The sequence below is a fragment of the Globicephala melas genome, chromosome 5 (genome assembly GCF_963455315.2).
Source record: "Globicephala melas chromosome 5, mGloMel1.2, whole genome shotgun sequence".
Taxonomy (NCBI): Eukaryota; Metazoa; Chordata; class Mammalia; order Artiodactyla; family Delphinidae; genus Globicephala; species Globicephala melas.
Genome location: NC_083318.1, coordinates 136,900,961 through 136,917,963, shown reverse-complemented (window position 1 = coordinate 136,917,963; position 17,003 = coordinate 136,900,961). Strand labels below are relative to the sequence as shown.

At 39.3% G+C, this 17,003-nt stretch overlaps 1 protein-coding gene across 3 annotated transcripts in view; it reads left to right on the top strand.

The window, feature by feature from the left end:
* RXFP1 (relaxin family peptide receptor 1) overlaps positions 1-17,003 on the top strand; it is a 96,913-nt gene that overhangs the window by 51,897 nt on the left and 28,013 nt on the right. For 2 of the 3 annotated variants that reach the window (XM_060298826.1, XM_030865752.2), the window contains 7 exons: positions 930-1,028; positions 4,864-4,969; positions 5,660-5,731; positions 8,998-9,069; positions 14,253-14,324; positions 14,414-14,485; positions 15,064-15,138. In XM_060298826.1, the coding sequence (XP_060154809.1) occupies positions 930-1,028; positions 4,864-4,969; positions 5,660-5,731; positions 8,998-9,069; positions 14,253-14,324; positions 14,414-14,485; positions 15,064-15,138 (568 nt within the window). The remainder of the gene's footprint in view (positions 1-929; positions 1,029-4,863; positions 4,970-5,659; positions 5,732-8,997; positions 9,070-14,252; positions 14,325-14,413; positions 14,486-15,063; positions 15,139-17,003) is intronic. The other variant, XM_060298827.1, reaches the window with a different exon arrangement.

The window sequence follows — 17,003 nt, the reverse complement described above, 5'->3', positions numbered from 1 at the left end:
TCCTGGGTGTTCAGAAGCTGAGATTTGCTGTTTCTGGGGTGCTTCTCTTGTCCACCCAGTTACTGGCACTCAGCTGGAGTCTCAGGCTGACATCTGCAGTTGGTAAACTTGAGGTCCATCAGTCATCTCTGAGATATCATAATGATATCATTGAGATATAATAATATCTTTGAGATATCATCATACTACTTTGCTACTGGTGTTTATTTTGAAACCTTCTGTAATAAAGAAGTTAATACTAAAACCTTTATTATTTATTTTGAAACCTTCTGTAATAAAGAAGTTAATACTAAAGGATGGAAACTGCTATAAATACAATGTTTAAGTAGTCTATCTTCTTTCCAGTTTGTTTTTAGTGGGACTTTAATAGGAAGTATACTCTTACAAGCATACATAGCACTTATGTTAGAATACCTTTCCTTCCCCAAATGTAATCTTCATGGAAGAGTTAATGAGCCATGAAAAAATAAGAAAATAACATGGAGATGGAGGAAAATTGTACAAAGTATATTTAATCAGATATGAGCATATTCCAAAAAACTCAATTTCTCTGTTTTGAGCAGTTTGATAGATTGTAGGGACCATTCACCAATCCAGAGAATTTAGGAGGAATAGCAAGTTTATATGGAGACAGATAATGTGTCCCTTTTGGAGAATGTTGTGACAAGCTCCCAGATGACATTCCTCTGTTTGTCAATCACTCATTATTTTTGTAATTAATTTTTATCGGAGTAGAGTTGATTTACAATGCTGTGTTAGTTTCTGCTGTACAGCAAAGTGAATCAGTTATACATATACCTGTATCCACTTTTTTTTAGATTCTATTCTCATATAGGTCATTCAATTATTCTAAAGAGAGGACCTGTTTTCCCCGACACAACAGAATATTTCTGTTCTTGAACTTTTCGGCTCTGTGATCTTTATTTTAGGTGACAACAACGGATGGTCTATGCAACTTGACAAATATTTTGCCAATTACTACAAAATGACTTCCTGGTATCCTTTTGTGGCAGAAACATCTGAATGCTGTAAGTAATCAGAGGGAATGACGGTCCTTGCCTATAGGTTCATAGTAAGACACCATGTTCTTAAAAGTTGGATCCAACATTTTAAAAAATTTATAGTTTTCTATTTGCAAAATTATAATGTTCTAGTAGACACGCAGCCTTAAACTGAGGATTTTATTTTACGATCACTCAAGGATCATAAGTGCAACGGTAATAAATCATGCCGGGTACTGCTGTGAACAAGATTAATGTCAGTCCATCAGGGTTGCTATTTTTCATGCCCCCTTTTCACAACAATTATAAACTCTGATATAAAAGCAACTCTGATATAAAGGAAACTGAAAATAGAAGAGCAGAGAATCTGTTTGGATTTTAACGTTTGTAAGTGAGAAAGCTTCTGGAGTCTAAGCCACACCTCACAGCTACCAAAAAAGCCTTATTAATTATAATCAGCTACTTTTAGTCACATACCGAAAACTTACAAAAACCCTGGAGAGGGTCTGTAGGAGGGTATAACATTGAGGGTAAGCTATAATTTTTAAGATCAGAAAGATCTATATACATAATTCCTTTTAAATAAATGTTGCCTCTTCTAATAAATTATTCCAACGTAAATGTGTGTCTTAAAGTTGTCATTTTAATCCTAGCTTTTCAAAACCTTGGTTAAAAAGCAGACGTTGGGGAAAAGGATACTTCACTGTATTTTTCCCTTTATGTTCTACCACAAATTGTAAAGTACAGCTTTTTTAAATTTTTTAAATATTTTTTGTCTTCATTACTCAAAAGAGACTAAAAAAAAAAACTGCTAGCAAACCCCACTTTAAGGGGGTATACGTCCCTCCTGTAAGTCTCACAGGTCACTCAGCAATCTATCTCAACTTCATGTTGTCTTCCTGTCAAATATGGAGATCAGATTGCTTTATCATTAGAGAGCTAAAAGCTTTTGGGAAAGGACAAAGTTAACAGGTATAATTTAACTACTAATACAAGGCAAAAAACGAATGGATTAAGACATATGATCTCAAAATGTAGTTTTTATTTTCTTGTTTTATTGTACATCCTTTTCTTTTCATTTCTTAAATTTTAATTTAATCTTTTTATATTTCACGTTATTCCCAAAAGGATGTTAGGCAATTTACAATAAAAATATGGCTACGAACAGACTTAACCCATTAACATGACATAAGAGACAAAAATTCCATGGTGAGTGGGAAAAGGAATGGAGAAGAAAAATTAGATAAGGAAATCCTCACTAAGAAAATTTACTGCCTAGTTCTTAATTCTGTAGTCATTAAGTCAAAGAGGAAAAATAATGGGCTACATGACTTTTTCATAGTCTGGTCTGTAAAACAAAAATAAACAAAGGGGGAAAACAGATCAAGTTAGCAAGAGAAATAAATTTTTGCTCGATGATGAACTCTGGGAGAAATGTGTCCTAAGTATACTTACATAAGAGGAATGCAGCTACACACACAAAAAAAATGTTTCAAAAAATACAAAGGCGACGTTTTATCAATTCTTAGTAATGAACAAATATATAATTTTTAATTACAGTTTTCAAGAAAGATGGGGGAGGGGTGGCAATTCATAATTCAATGTCTTTTTTCAAGCTTAAAAGCAGTGTAAGAATGAAATGGGAAGTGTAACGTAAGATTAAGGGGTGAAACTTAAATGAAGGTTCCTATGGTATCGCTTTATTATTTTTTTTGTACCACTTTATTTAAATCAGATTATAATAAGGATTTATTGGAAATTTAACTGAAAATGGCTTATAATACTTTTTGGCTGGATGAAAGAATGTGAGGAATTCACAGTTACAAAGTCACCTCTCAAGAAAAATATCATGGGAAACACATCCATCACTAACCAATATATTAATAAAGTTTAAATTTCAAGCATTTGGAAAGTATGCAGATTTGGAAAGAATTGTTTACTCAGCCATAATTTCACCACTCAGAAGCTACCAGCATTAACTTGCTGGTGCATTACTCATCTTTTTTTATTTGAACATAGTTGAAATTTTCTATGCAATCCATTCTTATCATATTTTCAGGTAGCATTTTAGCATAATCAGGTTTCCATATTATACACTTTTCAAAATACTCTGTAAGTGACAATATGTTTCCTCCTTCTTTCCTGGTTGGCTATTTAGGTGTCATTTTTTCATCTTTCCCTATCACAGGTAACCTTGTGATCAGCATATATGGATTATCTGAATTCAGTCTGCATAATAGAAAAGACACACTGGATTAATGCCAACTTCACTGCCCTCCATTTTTACCTCTCATACTGTCCCTCTCGGGACCTTCGTGTTCCACCCTAACCCTGCACCTCCCATCCCCACAACATTCACATTAGCAGCGGATAGAGAGAGAGAATCAGTTTCCAGAGCTCCATCGCCAGAATGGTCACTTACAACCATAAACCTGTTTTAAAGTTCTTGGCACAGACTCTGTTTACAAAACACACAAAACCTAAATTACGATCGATCGTGAGCTCTCAGGATCCTGTAGGGAGTCTGCAGAGTTATTTGGGAGGAGAGGGAAAACACCTGTGGCCTCATAGCTGAGCAAAGAGACACGTGACTATTTCCAAGGCTGGAGCCGCCCGTGTGCATCTCTGTCACCCCCCAGCTTTGCCTCAACGTGTCTCCTTTGCCATCACGATGACTTTCTACTCTGCAGAAGCTTTACTGTAAAGGTTATAGACTAAAAGTCTGCAAACAGACAGTTCTCACAAGAAGTTGTGTTTGTCCTATGATGATTTAAAATGTTTTAAGTTAGGCATTATTATTTTTAAGTAGGTAATTATATAGTACGAAACATTGTCTTTCTGGCTTCTTTGAGGAAGTTGGTTGACTTGGCCACAGATGTTCCTGTTGTAATATAGGCCAACAGTTCGGAGAAGCTGTCCCACTGGGACTCCCGGGTGCAGTCTCTACCCGCTTTGCCTGCCCCTGTAGGTATTCAAGGCTGTAACCTCTGCTCTAAGTGCAGAGTTTCAAAGTAAACATAGAAAAGAACACACCTCATTGCTCCCAGGAATCGTCCATTCCCCATCAAGTCAGCAGTCAGATGATGTCTATTACTCTGAATAATAATCCCATTTCGTTGCTTAGCTATATGAACACCCCACTGCAAGTCTCTAACAGACTTTAGAAATATCAGGTCACATCTTTAAAACTACCGCTATAGCCCCACAAGGTAATCAAAGGCATACATTCCATTTCCTCTCTCTTTCCAGCTCTCATCAGTGAGAACAGAATGGCTATGCATAAGAAATATTCACTTCCTCAAGTGAAGCTGTAGGCATCCTTACATCCCTACATAGGCCAAAAGAAGTCTTTTGAAGAACTCCTGAATTAAAAAAAAAAAAAAAATCTCCCAGCACTATAGTTCAGAGTTGAGTTCTCTTTCTTGCTAGTTAAAAAGGGCTTCGTCTTCCATTAAAACTATTAATAATTTATTCTTAAACAGCAGCTTTAATATGGACATTAACGCCCATCACACCCTGTCCTGTCACCCTGGGACGTAGCTACTCTCCAAGGATAAGAAAGAGCAGATGACTTCATTCATTTTGCAACAAATGGAGAGGGGCAGGCTGCTTTTTTTTTTTTTTCTTTAAATGCATGGGCTGGTAAATGTATATGTTTCCTTTTCTTCAAGTTCTAGCATCATTTTAATGTTAAAAGCAAAACTTTGGAACCTTAATTTAAAGCTTTGCACAAATTGCGTACATAAGACATGACACATTTTTGTGTATGATTTTCTTATAGCTTTTTGTTTCTTTCTTTTCATTACCCTCCTGTTCCTGGTCCCTCATCATCCCCATTCCTTACCGCTTCCTCTTTATTCAGTGGTCGGTTCTGTGCCCGTGCAATGTCTTTGCCGAGGTTTAGAGCTTGATTGTGACGAGACCAATTTACGAGCCGTTCCATCAGTTTCTTCAAATGTGACTTTAATGTAAGTAGAAAAGAACGGCTTCATCCTGACAGCCAGAACAGCCCCTGTGAAACTGTACCATAACTCAGGTGTACTTGTCATTATTAATAATGCGTTGTCACAAGATGATATCATTGTTCCTTGGTCAGTTATAATGATTGCTGATATTATTTGCATTTATTACATGATAGATCTGACTCTAAACTATTCTATATGTTCACTTATTTAGTTAGCCCCTCATAACAATCTTGTGAAGTATTTAGTATCGCCACATTTTATCTAAACAAAAGATGCAATCAAGTGTATGTGCTGGGCTTCCCTGGTGGCGCAGTGGTTGGGAGTCCGCCTGCCGATGCAGGGGACACGGGTTCGTGCCCCGGTCCGGGAAGATTCCACATGCCGCGGAGCGGCTGGGCCCGTGAGCCATGGCCGCTGAGCCTGCGCGTCCGGAGCCTGTGCTCCACAACGGGAGAGACCACAACAGTGAGAGGCCTGCGTACCGCAAAAAAATAAAATAAAAATAAAAATACCTCTCAAATAAAATCTCTCTAAAATTTTTTAAATGATATTATGAATACAAGAGTGACATCATGAAGCAAAATGTTTCCTGAAAGCTAGTGTTAAAGTAAATAAAGTTTATAATTATTCATAATGTTGTTAAAAGTAAAGAAAAAACCTTTAAGTAAGAACCAAAATTTACATTTATTTCAGGTCACTCAAGTGGAACTTAATAAGAAAACTTCCTCCTGATGGCTTTAAGAAGTACCATGATCTTCAGAAGCTGTAAGGAAAATTTTAATTCTTAGTGTTGAATTGACTAACATTTTTTGGCCTATCTGTTTCTTCCCACTTCTGCAGAGACAAACACTGCACCACTGCTTAAGTCTAACCCCTCTTTTGGGAATTATTTAGCCATTAGCTGGAGACTACCAGGTAACACTTTTTTTCCTGAGTAATTCTAGAAGCTATCAAATCTCAGATACCTATCCCCAAAGAAACCAGAGTACGTGTGCTATGAACCCTCCGACCACACTGCCTCCAAGTGAATATACTCAAGAGGTTTTACTCTCTGCATTTCAATGCCCATCTTACAGAACGATGTAATGACCCCTTACCAGAGCTGCCCTCAAGATTAGATAGAGAAGGGACTTCCCTGGTGGTCCAGTGGGTAAGGCTCCATGCTCCCAATGCAGGGGGCCCAGGTTCGACCCCTGGTCAGGGAACTAGATCCCACATGCTACAACTACAGATCCTGCACGTGGCAACGAAGATCCCCTGTGCTGCAACTAAGACCTGGCACAGCCAAATAAATAAATAAATATTAAAAAATAAAAAAAGATTAGATAGAGAAGAATTTTCTTCCATATGTTTGCAAATTCAATCTCTACCTAAGAGAGAAAGTCCTTGTGGTTTGAAACCTCCAAGCATGTGTTTTAGGGACTTAATTCCATTTTCACATCTGCCTCATTGGTTGAGTTTTATCTGAAATGCTAGCTTCTCTTCAGTCTAAGATTACCTATGTACTCACAGAATCCATAATGGCCCAGGGGATGGTTATCTGTTATTTAGGTCAACTTTGTGGCTAAATCATATTGTCATAGGCTTAAACTGTTGGGTTTAAATATTCTGTGCCTGAATGACACTATCTAGAAGACGTCTCAGAATTCCCAGTTTCATTCTCACACCTACACTGGTTTGGGATTTGTTTTTACACTAGAGACCCCTGGTATATAGATATCATCTATCTGTACTTTCTCTTTAAGATAATAAAGATAGAGCAGAATCAGAAGAAAAATGTATCCACTTTGTTTGATGAAATGTTCTCAAAGCTCGGATTACCTGCAGAAAAATATTTCACATCAGAAAATTAAATTCTAATAAAAATAACTTTTCAGAACTGTATTCTAGACATTTATCAATCAAGTGAGAAGAGCTTTTCAAAATTAAACCTGATACACAAACTTCAAGAGGATATTTCCTTACTTTATTTTCTGATTTCTGGAGTAGGAAGAATTTTTCTGATCTCTAGCACCACCTTATGTCCACATGGTTTAAAAGGAGTCGGGGCTTCGACTCTAAGCATCAGGATTCAATAGTTTAGCAATTTTACACAGTGAACATTGAATTAATTCTTGAACGACCGATTTGTTCCAAGTAATAGATCAAAATAGCCTAATTACCAAAAAAGTTCTAATTGGTGATTGGCTCCACCTCCAGGCAATATAATCTATTGCTTAACAGAAAATTACAGTACTTAGAAATAAATGAATAAATACTTGTCAAAGTTTTTCTGTTTATTAGTGAGAAAGATGCATCGCCTAGTAAATGATTGGACCACAGCATGTTCTGTGAGAGTGTTCGGTGTATAACAAACTTAACATTTTACAATCAAAGTTAGGTTTCTTGCATGCTGGAGAAATAGGGACTCTCCTTTAGTCAAAATTTCTAATTAACTAAGAGTTGGCCCATACTGGTTTATCCCTTATCACTCCTAAAATCTGTGAAAATTATACATAAACTCAGCAAACCCTGAAGAACAATGGTGACCTGCATCAGTAGAAGAAATAAGAGTTGAAGCCCTTACTTTTGCCCTTGTTCACAACCTGGGGCCAGTGTACGTAGATGTGCAGAGCTTAAATGGGTGTGTGGGCTGCAACGGCTTGTGCTCCAGGTTCTGTCTCCTTTGACCTCCTGTTAACTCCAGACCCAACCTCCAGCATGACCTCAGTGAACTCCGCAGCCAGCATACTTCCTTGGCCTTCCAAGCTAATTTATCTTCTCCTAGACCTGATCCTTTTTTGCTGTTTGTTTTTTAATATGAAAACCAAGTGTTACTGTTTTTACTTCTTGTTCCTGGAAATTTTCTTTTAGCAAAAATTATAGTTCTGGTTTCAGAAGTTTGGGGACTCTTCCAGGCTAAAAATAAGATACTAATATATGCTTCCCCTGAAACTGGTCCCACCCTCTATGTTCTGGAATGTTGTCGATCTTCTCGGTCCACCTGATTCTTTCTATTTCTGTTTTTCTCTTTTGTCATATATACTCTTGGTAAGTTTCCTCAAACAGTTTTTGGAGCGAAACTTAGGTGTCAAATTAATACAATTGAAGTTGACTTGCTTGGCCAGTTTGTGGTTTACATGAAATATGGTTTGGGGTCTTAACGATGTCACAGCCTTGTAGTTTTGCCAACACTGTGTTGAATACTGTCGAGTTTGTAGAATTATAGCAGAAAATGTTAAAAAGTTAAAAAGGCTTCTAGGCTTGTTTGATTAGTGAGTGCATTACCATACACTAAAACTGAAGTTTCACTCATTAAAAATTCAAACATTAAATTTTAGCTCTCGGGCTTCCCTGGTGGCACAGTGGTTGAGAGTCCGCCTGCCGATGCAGGGGACGCGGGTTCGTGCCCCAGTCCGGGAAGATCCCACATGCCGCGGAGCGGCTGGGCCCGTGAGCCATGGCCGCTGAACCTGCGCATCCGGAGCCTGTGCTCCGCAACGGGAGAGGCCACGACAGTGAGAGGCCCGCGTACCGCAAAAAAAAAAAAAATTTAGCTCTCGTGTGCCTACCTTTATAACTAGAAGTTCCAAATAAAAACTAGCCTAATCATATGTGAACTTAATCAAGAAACAAAATGACATGATACCCAGCTCTGCTAAATTATTTTGTTATGTTTACCATTTTTAATTTTTAAGAATTTTTTGACATTTCCTCTTTCATTTTTTTTTTAACTTTTATTGACGTATAGTTGATTTACAATGTTGTGTTCGTTTCAGGTGTACAGCACAGTGATTCAGTTATACATATACGTATAAATATGTGTATTCTTTTTCGACATTCTCTTCCATTATAGGTTATCACAAGATATTGTGGTAAAATACACACAACATAAAATGTACTGGCTTGACCCTTTAGTGTACGTTCAGAGGCCTTACATCCGCCCGCATCTTTGCAGGGCTGTCACCGTCAGCCATCCACAGAACTCTTTTCATCTTGCAAAACTGAAACTACATTTCCTTACGTTTTCCTTTTAATAATCATTTTCACAGGTGCCTGCAAAACAATAAGATTAGATCCGTATCCGTCTATGCTTTCCGAGGACTCCACAGTCTTACTAAACTGTGAGTACCAGCGCCCATTAGTCTGCCCTTCCGTGGTGGCCTGCCAGCCCGACCCATCCCACCCACCACGGCCCTCCCGCCCACGACAGTGCCCACGGGACATGCAGGCAGTGGACGGTGCAGCACAGCACTGGGGCCAAGGGCATGGGACCCTGAGTCACACAGGCTGCAGTCCCAGTCCTACCTCACCACTCGCTGGGTGTGTGAACTTGAGAACTTAATTTCCTTTCTAAGCATCAGCTCCCTCTACCGTAAAATGCAAACTACAACAGTACCTACCTCAGGATTGTTGTAAGGAACGAATGAGAAAATCCGTGGGAAGAGTTGGGCGCACTGTGCCGGGCACGTAGTAGGAACTCAATATACATAAGCCGTGGTGACGGGAATGAGGATTGAATGAACTTTATCAACATGAGAAAGCCTGGCGATGATTAAAATTTATGAAGGAAAAAACCCAAAGACTTCTCCAGTTACTCTTTTCCCACTAATTCTGCTTTTACAAATACATAAAGCACGATACGTTTAAAAGAACAAAGCTTTTTTTTAAATTATGGTAAAACATATATAACAAATTTGCCATTTTAATCCTTTTTAAGGGTCTCGTTCAGTGGCGTTCAGTACATTCACACTGTTGTACAGCTGTCCATCTCCAGAACCGTTCACCTTCCCAACTAAGACTCCACGCCCACTAAACACTAACTCCCCACGGCCCCTCCCAGGCCCCGGCACCCACCGTGGTACTTTCTGTCTCTATGAATCTGACTACTCTAGGGGACCTCACAGAAGTGGAATCAGGTAATATTTTCCCTTTAGTGTCAGGCCTTTTTCATCACGTCTTAAACTTAGCATAATGCCTTCAAGTTACAGGCATGTTGTAACATATATTAGAATTTCCTCCCTGTTTAAGACTGAATAATAGTCCACTGTGTGTATATATATATAAAATACCACATTTTCTATATTCATTCCTGATGGATGGACATTTAGGTCGTTTCCACCTTTCAGCTATTGTGAATAATGCTGCTATGAACGTTGGTGTACAAATATTTGAGTCTTTGCATTCCATTCTTTTGGGTGTACGCCCAGAAGTGGAATTGCTGGGTCATACGGCAGGTCTACGTTTTGATTTTCTGAGGACCCACCATACTGTTTTCCACAGCATCTGCACCATTTTACCTTCTGGGATTTTGTTGTTGTTTTGTGTTGTGTTGTTTTTAATAACAGCCATCCTTATGGGTGTGAAGTAGCATCTCATTGTGGTTAAGAGCTAAGCTTTTTAAAACAGTCTTTCTCAAAGTTCCATTCCATTTCAGCTGCATTTTACCAGGCAGCTGAAACTTACCACCTAGAAGTTACTGAATGGAAATATAACCAAAAAATCACATTAATAAACAACTCCCTGTATTTTATTCCTGGCCCCTTGCCTTCTATCCTACCCCACTTTTTACTCCTTAACCCAAGAAACTCTTTCCGGTCAGATTCCTCACTGGCTGTACCAGAGTTTGGGGTTGAGTCAAGAAGGCCACCTAGGGCTTCCCCGGTGGCGCAGTGGTTGAGAGTCCGCCTGCCGATGCAGGGGACGCGGGTTCGTGCCCCGGTCCGGGAAGATCCCACATGCCGCGGAGTGGCTGCGCCCGTGAGCCATGGCCGCTGAGCCTGCGCGTCCGGAGCCTGTGCTCAGCAACGGGAGAGGCCACAGCAGTGACAGACCCGCGTACCACAAAAGAAAAGAAAAAAAAAAAGAAGGCCACCTAATCATTTACTAGCAGAGAAGGTCACCAGAGACCCAAAGTCTTAACAGTAACCCCTGTGGCTGTGTCTATCCCTTTCCTGCTCTTTCGTGTGTTAGCAAATTACTCAAAGTCAATACTGGAGTCGTCCTCATCATGCTTCTGCCTACCTTTCTCTACAGCCTCTCACAAATCTGTTCAAAACTTGCTGAACAGCGTCTGCTTGGTTTAATGTTCAATGGGTGTGCAGGAGGCTCTTGAAAGATGGCACAGACTGGAGAGTAAACTTAAGTGTCTTCCATCTGCACCTTGGTTTTTTCCTGGCGCGAGAATATTGTCTGGCTGTTGAAGTGTCACACGGTTCTGGTCTTTCATGGGTAAACATCAGATACAGCTCTTCATTCATCCGTAGACACTCATTACCCCTCACAGTGTGCAAGGTCTTCAGCGAGACACCGTGGGGGGCATAGAAAAGTCAGACCTGCTACCTTCTAGCTCCTTATTGCAGTATTGCAGGTAGAACCCTGTGCTTCCACCGGGGAGAGGCACCCACACGCTCTCTGGAAGCTTCCAGTCTACGGTGGGGAAACAATGCCAACATACACACAACAACTAGAGAATGGCAAGGGTGTTTACTTAACTAAGACTTAAACCTGTGTTGTTCAGACCACAACTGCTAAGAGGATTCCCTAAAAGGAGTGATTATTTTGGGTCCAGAGCAGTGAAGGATGACTCTGAAAAATGAATAGGACGGGGCAAATCAGACAGCACAGGGCATGGGGGGTGGATCAAGTCCCTTTCTAGAGGATTTCTAGTGGCTCTTAAGGGAACCCGTGAGGTGCTCAGGGCAACTGTTGAAGAGATTCTTAACATCTTCCTGTGCCCAACTGGGGCTCCAGGCTTGCAAGGGAAGGAAGTGGCTCTAATATGAGGCCTTATCCTTTGCTACCCCCAAGAAAAGTCAAATCTGATGGAGAAGGGGAGATTCCTGGAAGGACAGATTTTACAGGATGTCAGCTCTAAGAGCTGTCAGAGTAGCAAAAAGAGAAATCAGTGTGGTCCGTGTATCAGGGGAAGAGGAATTTGAACAAATGCTTGCATGAGAATCATAGGCAATGAGGAAAAAGAACAGGAAAGAAGTTGAAATGGGAGGTTGAACAGAGACCTCATTCTACTAATATGCACCAAGTGTTCCTGACATGCCTGGCTCAAATGTTCAACAGCCCAGTGAATTAGGTACTGGTGTTATTTCCGTTTTAGAGTTGGGGAAACTGAGGATTTCTGAAGTTGCTGTTTGTTTCAGGTCACACTATTAACAAGTAGCGAAGCCAGGAACCAAACTGTCTGACAGCAGATTCAGAGCAGTGAGTTGCTGCATTAGAGAAACTGAGACAAAAATAAAGACGCAAGACAATTTCTCTGCCATTTTAAGACAAAATGGAAGGAAAGGAATATTGCACACATTTGAGTCCAGTGCTTTTGCTACCATTGGCAACCTTAGGTATTTTGAGAGTCTCACCTCCGCTTTACCAAACCAAAGGACAAAGTTAAGTGGAATTAGAGTTTTCCAAATATTTCCCTTGCTTTACCAGCTTCTGTTGGGCTGTGTGTGGTTGTGTGTGTGTCCAAAAGTTTTCTTCAGAAAAAAAAAGAGAAAAGGCCACATAAAGACTCTAAGGCTGGGGCTTTCCTGGTGGTGCAGTAGTTAAGAATCTGCCAGCCAATTCAGGAGACACGGGTTCGAGCCCTGCTCCAGGAAGATCCCACGTGCCGCAGAGCAACTAAGCACGTGTGCCACAACTACTGAGCCCACGTGCCACAACTACTGAGCCCATCAGCCACAACTACTGAAGCCCGCATACCTAGAGCCCATGCTCCTCAACAAGAGAAGCCACCGCAATGAGAAGCCCGCACACCGCAACGAAGAGTAGCCCCCGCTCACTGCAACTAGAGAAAGCCTGCACGCAGCAACGAAGACCCAACGCAGCCAAAAATAAATAAATAAAATAAATAAATTTTTTTTTAAAAAAAATAAGGCCTCTATAAAAGAAGAGAGGTGATTTTGAAAGTTGTTAAAAGCTGGTGTTTGCTTTTGGAAGAAAACAAAGAAATAAACGCGTAAGAGATCAGCACAACAGAAGGAAGAGTTGGTTCACTCTGCATAAGAGTGAGAAGTAAAGTCGGGTCAAAGTACAATGGGTCTGACTCTCCAGCAAGGCATTCAGTGTCTTTTCTCCAGAGCAGGTCCATACCTGCCTCCAGGGGCATCTCCTGCATCCCCTCACAGCCTCTTTACCATGACCCCTCCCCTTGTCACCGTCACACCTCTCACCTTTGCATAAGCCATTTCCTCTGCCTGGAATCACTCCCACCCGTGCTTTGCTTTGTGAATGACACACCTCACCCAAGGCTCAGTTGAGAAGAGCCTTTGTTTTTCTTTTCTTTTTTTGTAATTAATTTTCATTGGAGTATAGTTGCTTTACAATGTTGTCTTAGTTTCTGCTGTACAGCAAAGTGAATCAGCTGTACATATACATATAGCCCCCCTCTTTTGGATTTCCTTCCCATTTAGGTCACCACAGAGCACTGAGTAGAGTTCCCTGTGCTCTACAGTAGGTTCTCATTAGTTATCTATTTTATACACAGTATAATGTATATATGTCAATCCCAGTCTCCCAGTTCATCCCACGCCCTCCTTTCCCCCTTGGTGTCCATACGTTTATTCTCTACGTCCATGTCTCTATTTATGCTTTGCAAATAAGATAAGATGTGGCACATATATACAATGGAATATTACTCAGCCATAAAAAGGAACAAAACTGAGTTGTCTGTAGTGAGGTGGATGGACCTAGAGACTGTCATACAGAGTGAAGTAAGGCAGAAAGAGAAAAACAAATACCGTATATTAACACATATATGTGGCATCTAGAAAAATGGCACAGATGAACCTATTTGCAGGGCAGGAATAGAGACATCTTTCTTTAACACTCCCTGTTCCCTCTCCCCTCCAAGCTCTGCTTCCCCAGTCCCAGCAGAGGCCGGCACCTCCTCCGCTGAAAAGTCAGAGGAACTGCATGTTTTTGTTCTTTTCCCTCTGCTGCTGCAATAACTACCTGCTCACATGCTGTCTTCTACTAGATGCAAAGCCCCTCGGAGAAAGCGATTCCACACCTAGCACAATGCCGCAGCGTAGGGGCTCAAAACGATTTGATGAATTAATGAATAGACAGAGGGAGTGAGGGTTTGGCTGATGGTGGGTTGATTATTGGGAAATGAAAAACTAGACGTGAAAAGGTAAGTGATAGAGAACTTTCAGGGCTCCGAGGTCAGGGAAATGGCCTGATGAGAACAACATATAAGAAAATTTAAGATGGACAATTATTGTTCTTCCTTTCCTTGTTATAAGATATCAAGAAGGTATCAAATTTACTGTAGTTATTTCTCTTTTTTCAGGTATCTCAGTCATAACAGAATAACCTTCTTGAAGCCGGGTGTTTTTGAAGATCTCCACAGACTAGAGTGGCTGTATGTTTAATTTATGTGGCATTTTATAGTACTAGCCTTTATGTTCGAAAAATATGTAAATGAACCCATTTTTTTCTTCTGGCTGGCAGGATAATTGAAGAGAATCATCTCAGTCGAATTTCCCCACTAACATTTTATGGACTAAATTCTCTTATTCTCCTGTAAGTACTAAAAATTTATGCAAATATTTCAACTGAAGGAAAAGGCGTGAATAAAAATTGGGTTTAACAACATGACATTTAGAATTAAAACCCTAAAATGGAATTTTCAACTAAAAACCATCTCCTAGTCATATCCTATGAGGCTGTTTTGTAGTTGTAACAGTTTTATAAGATCTTCCATCTTCTAGAATGTCAGCCCATCAAAACTGAACACAGCCCCACTGCCATGCTTTATTGAAATATTCTTAAGCACACCAGTACTATCCTATATTAATCTTGGTAAAGAAAAATACGTTTGTTTAAAATCACCTCCTTTTCAGTACCCACTACTGAAGGGCACAGGACTTTTCTTCAGTTGCTAATGTTACTGCTTCCTCCATATGATGGCTACCGTTTGTCTAATTTTATTACTAACAAGCACTTAAATATATCAAGACTTACAGAAAATAGTTTGAGTGAGAAGACAACGGACTTAGTAGATGTTCATGACTTCATAAGAATAATGATAAAACCACGTTTTGACTTCAGTTGAGAAAAGAAACAGAGAAATCAGACTCCTTTTTGTTTCTCTTTTTCAGAGCACTGATGAATAACATCCTTACCCGCTTGCCTGACAAGCCTCTTTGTCAGCACATGCCCAGGCTGCACTGGCTGTAAGTTGCTGTATCTCCTCTTTTTAAAAATGTTTATCGAAATATAGTAGTTGACTTACACTGTTGTGTTAGTTTCAGGTGTACAACAAAGTGATTCACTTATACATATACATACATCCACTCTTTTTTAGATTCTTTTCCCATATAGGTCATGACAGAGTATTGAGTAGAGTTCTCCGTGCTATACAGTAAGTCCTTATTAGTTATCTATTTCATATACAGTAGTGTGTATATGTCAATCCCAAACTCTTAATTTATCCCTCCCCCCCTTTCCCCTTTGGTAACCATAGTTTGTTTTCTATGTCTGTGAGTCTCTTTCTGTTTTGTAAATAAGTTCATTGGTATCATTTTTGTAGATTCCACATATAAGTGATATCATACGGTATTTGTTGCTTTCTGGCTTACTTCATTTAGTGTGATGATCTCCAGCTTCATCCATGTTGCTGCAACTGGCGTTATTTCATTCTTTTTATGGCTGAGTAATATCCATTGTACATAGGTACCACATCTTCTTTATCCATTCCTCTGTTGATGGACATTTAGGTTGCTTCCATGTCTTGACTATTGTAAATAGTGCTGCTATGAACATAAGGGGTGCATGTATATTTTCAAATTAGAGTTTTCTCCAGATATATGCCCAGGAGTGGGATTGCTGGATCATAAGGTAGCTCTATTTTTAGTTTTTTAAGGAACCTCCCTACTATTCTCCATAGTGACCGCACCAATTTACATTCCCACCAACAGTGTAGGAGGGTTCTCTCTATCTCTTCTTACAGAAGACAACTAACTTTTCTGGTTTTGCCTAGTTCATTTCAGATGTCAGGTTTTTTCAAATGGTAGTTGTTAATATTTTTAGCATGATTTTCTTATTAAACATCCCTATTATCTAAACTAACTCCTCTAAACTCTTATCAAAATAAAACATCTCCAAAACACACGACATACTTTGTAGGCAGGAAGAAGGAAGACAGAAAGGATGTTATGATATCTATGTAACATCACCCCTTCCCCCCTGTCAATCTGTTCACTTGTTCATTTGGTACAGAAAGACTAAGCCACTTTAGTGTCATTGCTAAATTCTGTGTAATAAGACTATGATACTTAGGCTTTATTTTTGAAGTCTCATCACAACAGAATATATTCCACAGAGTTTTTCACACAGTAGTTTTGTTTGTGGTAATTAGCATCACTCTACCTATGCAGAACTCAATTACCCAGTAAATGTGTCTATTTAAAATACAGGCAAAAATGAAGAAATAAATCCAAAATATTTCTTTAAATGTTCAGTCAATAACCTGCATATACTCTATATAAAATCCCCTCTGTCTTTTATTTGTAGGGAATTCCCAAAAGTTTGGTCAAAACACACTAGTTTGGAACCATCTAGGGGAAGAGAAACCTCCCCCAAATCATTAGTAAGTCCAGAGGGCATCTTGATATAACAGTATAGTACCCTCAGTAATGACGAACTAAGTCATCAAGGAAAGGGCAAATTAAGTGCAATATTCTTTGTGGTGATTAAATTTGGGCTCAAAAGAATTCACTAATGGTAATTACATGATCCAAACTTAGTAATGAAGTAAAGCTGATTAATATTTATATAAGTAAATTAAAAATTCATGCATTGAGACCAGAAGCAAATGTGGGAGATTTTATGCCCATACAATAAAAAATCTTTCCTTTGCTTTTAAAAAGGTAGCCAAACGTATATTTCAGATAAAAATAAAAAATGATTAGGATTTATAACTAAAGATGTGGAATTTTTAAATTTTTGTTACTAAAATTATAATCTTTAAGTTTTAGCTATCCAAAACAACTCACTCCACATGCATCCCTGAGAGTGAATGTTGTCCCAATTTTAATGC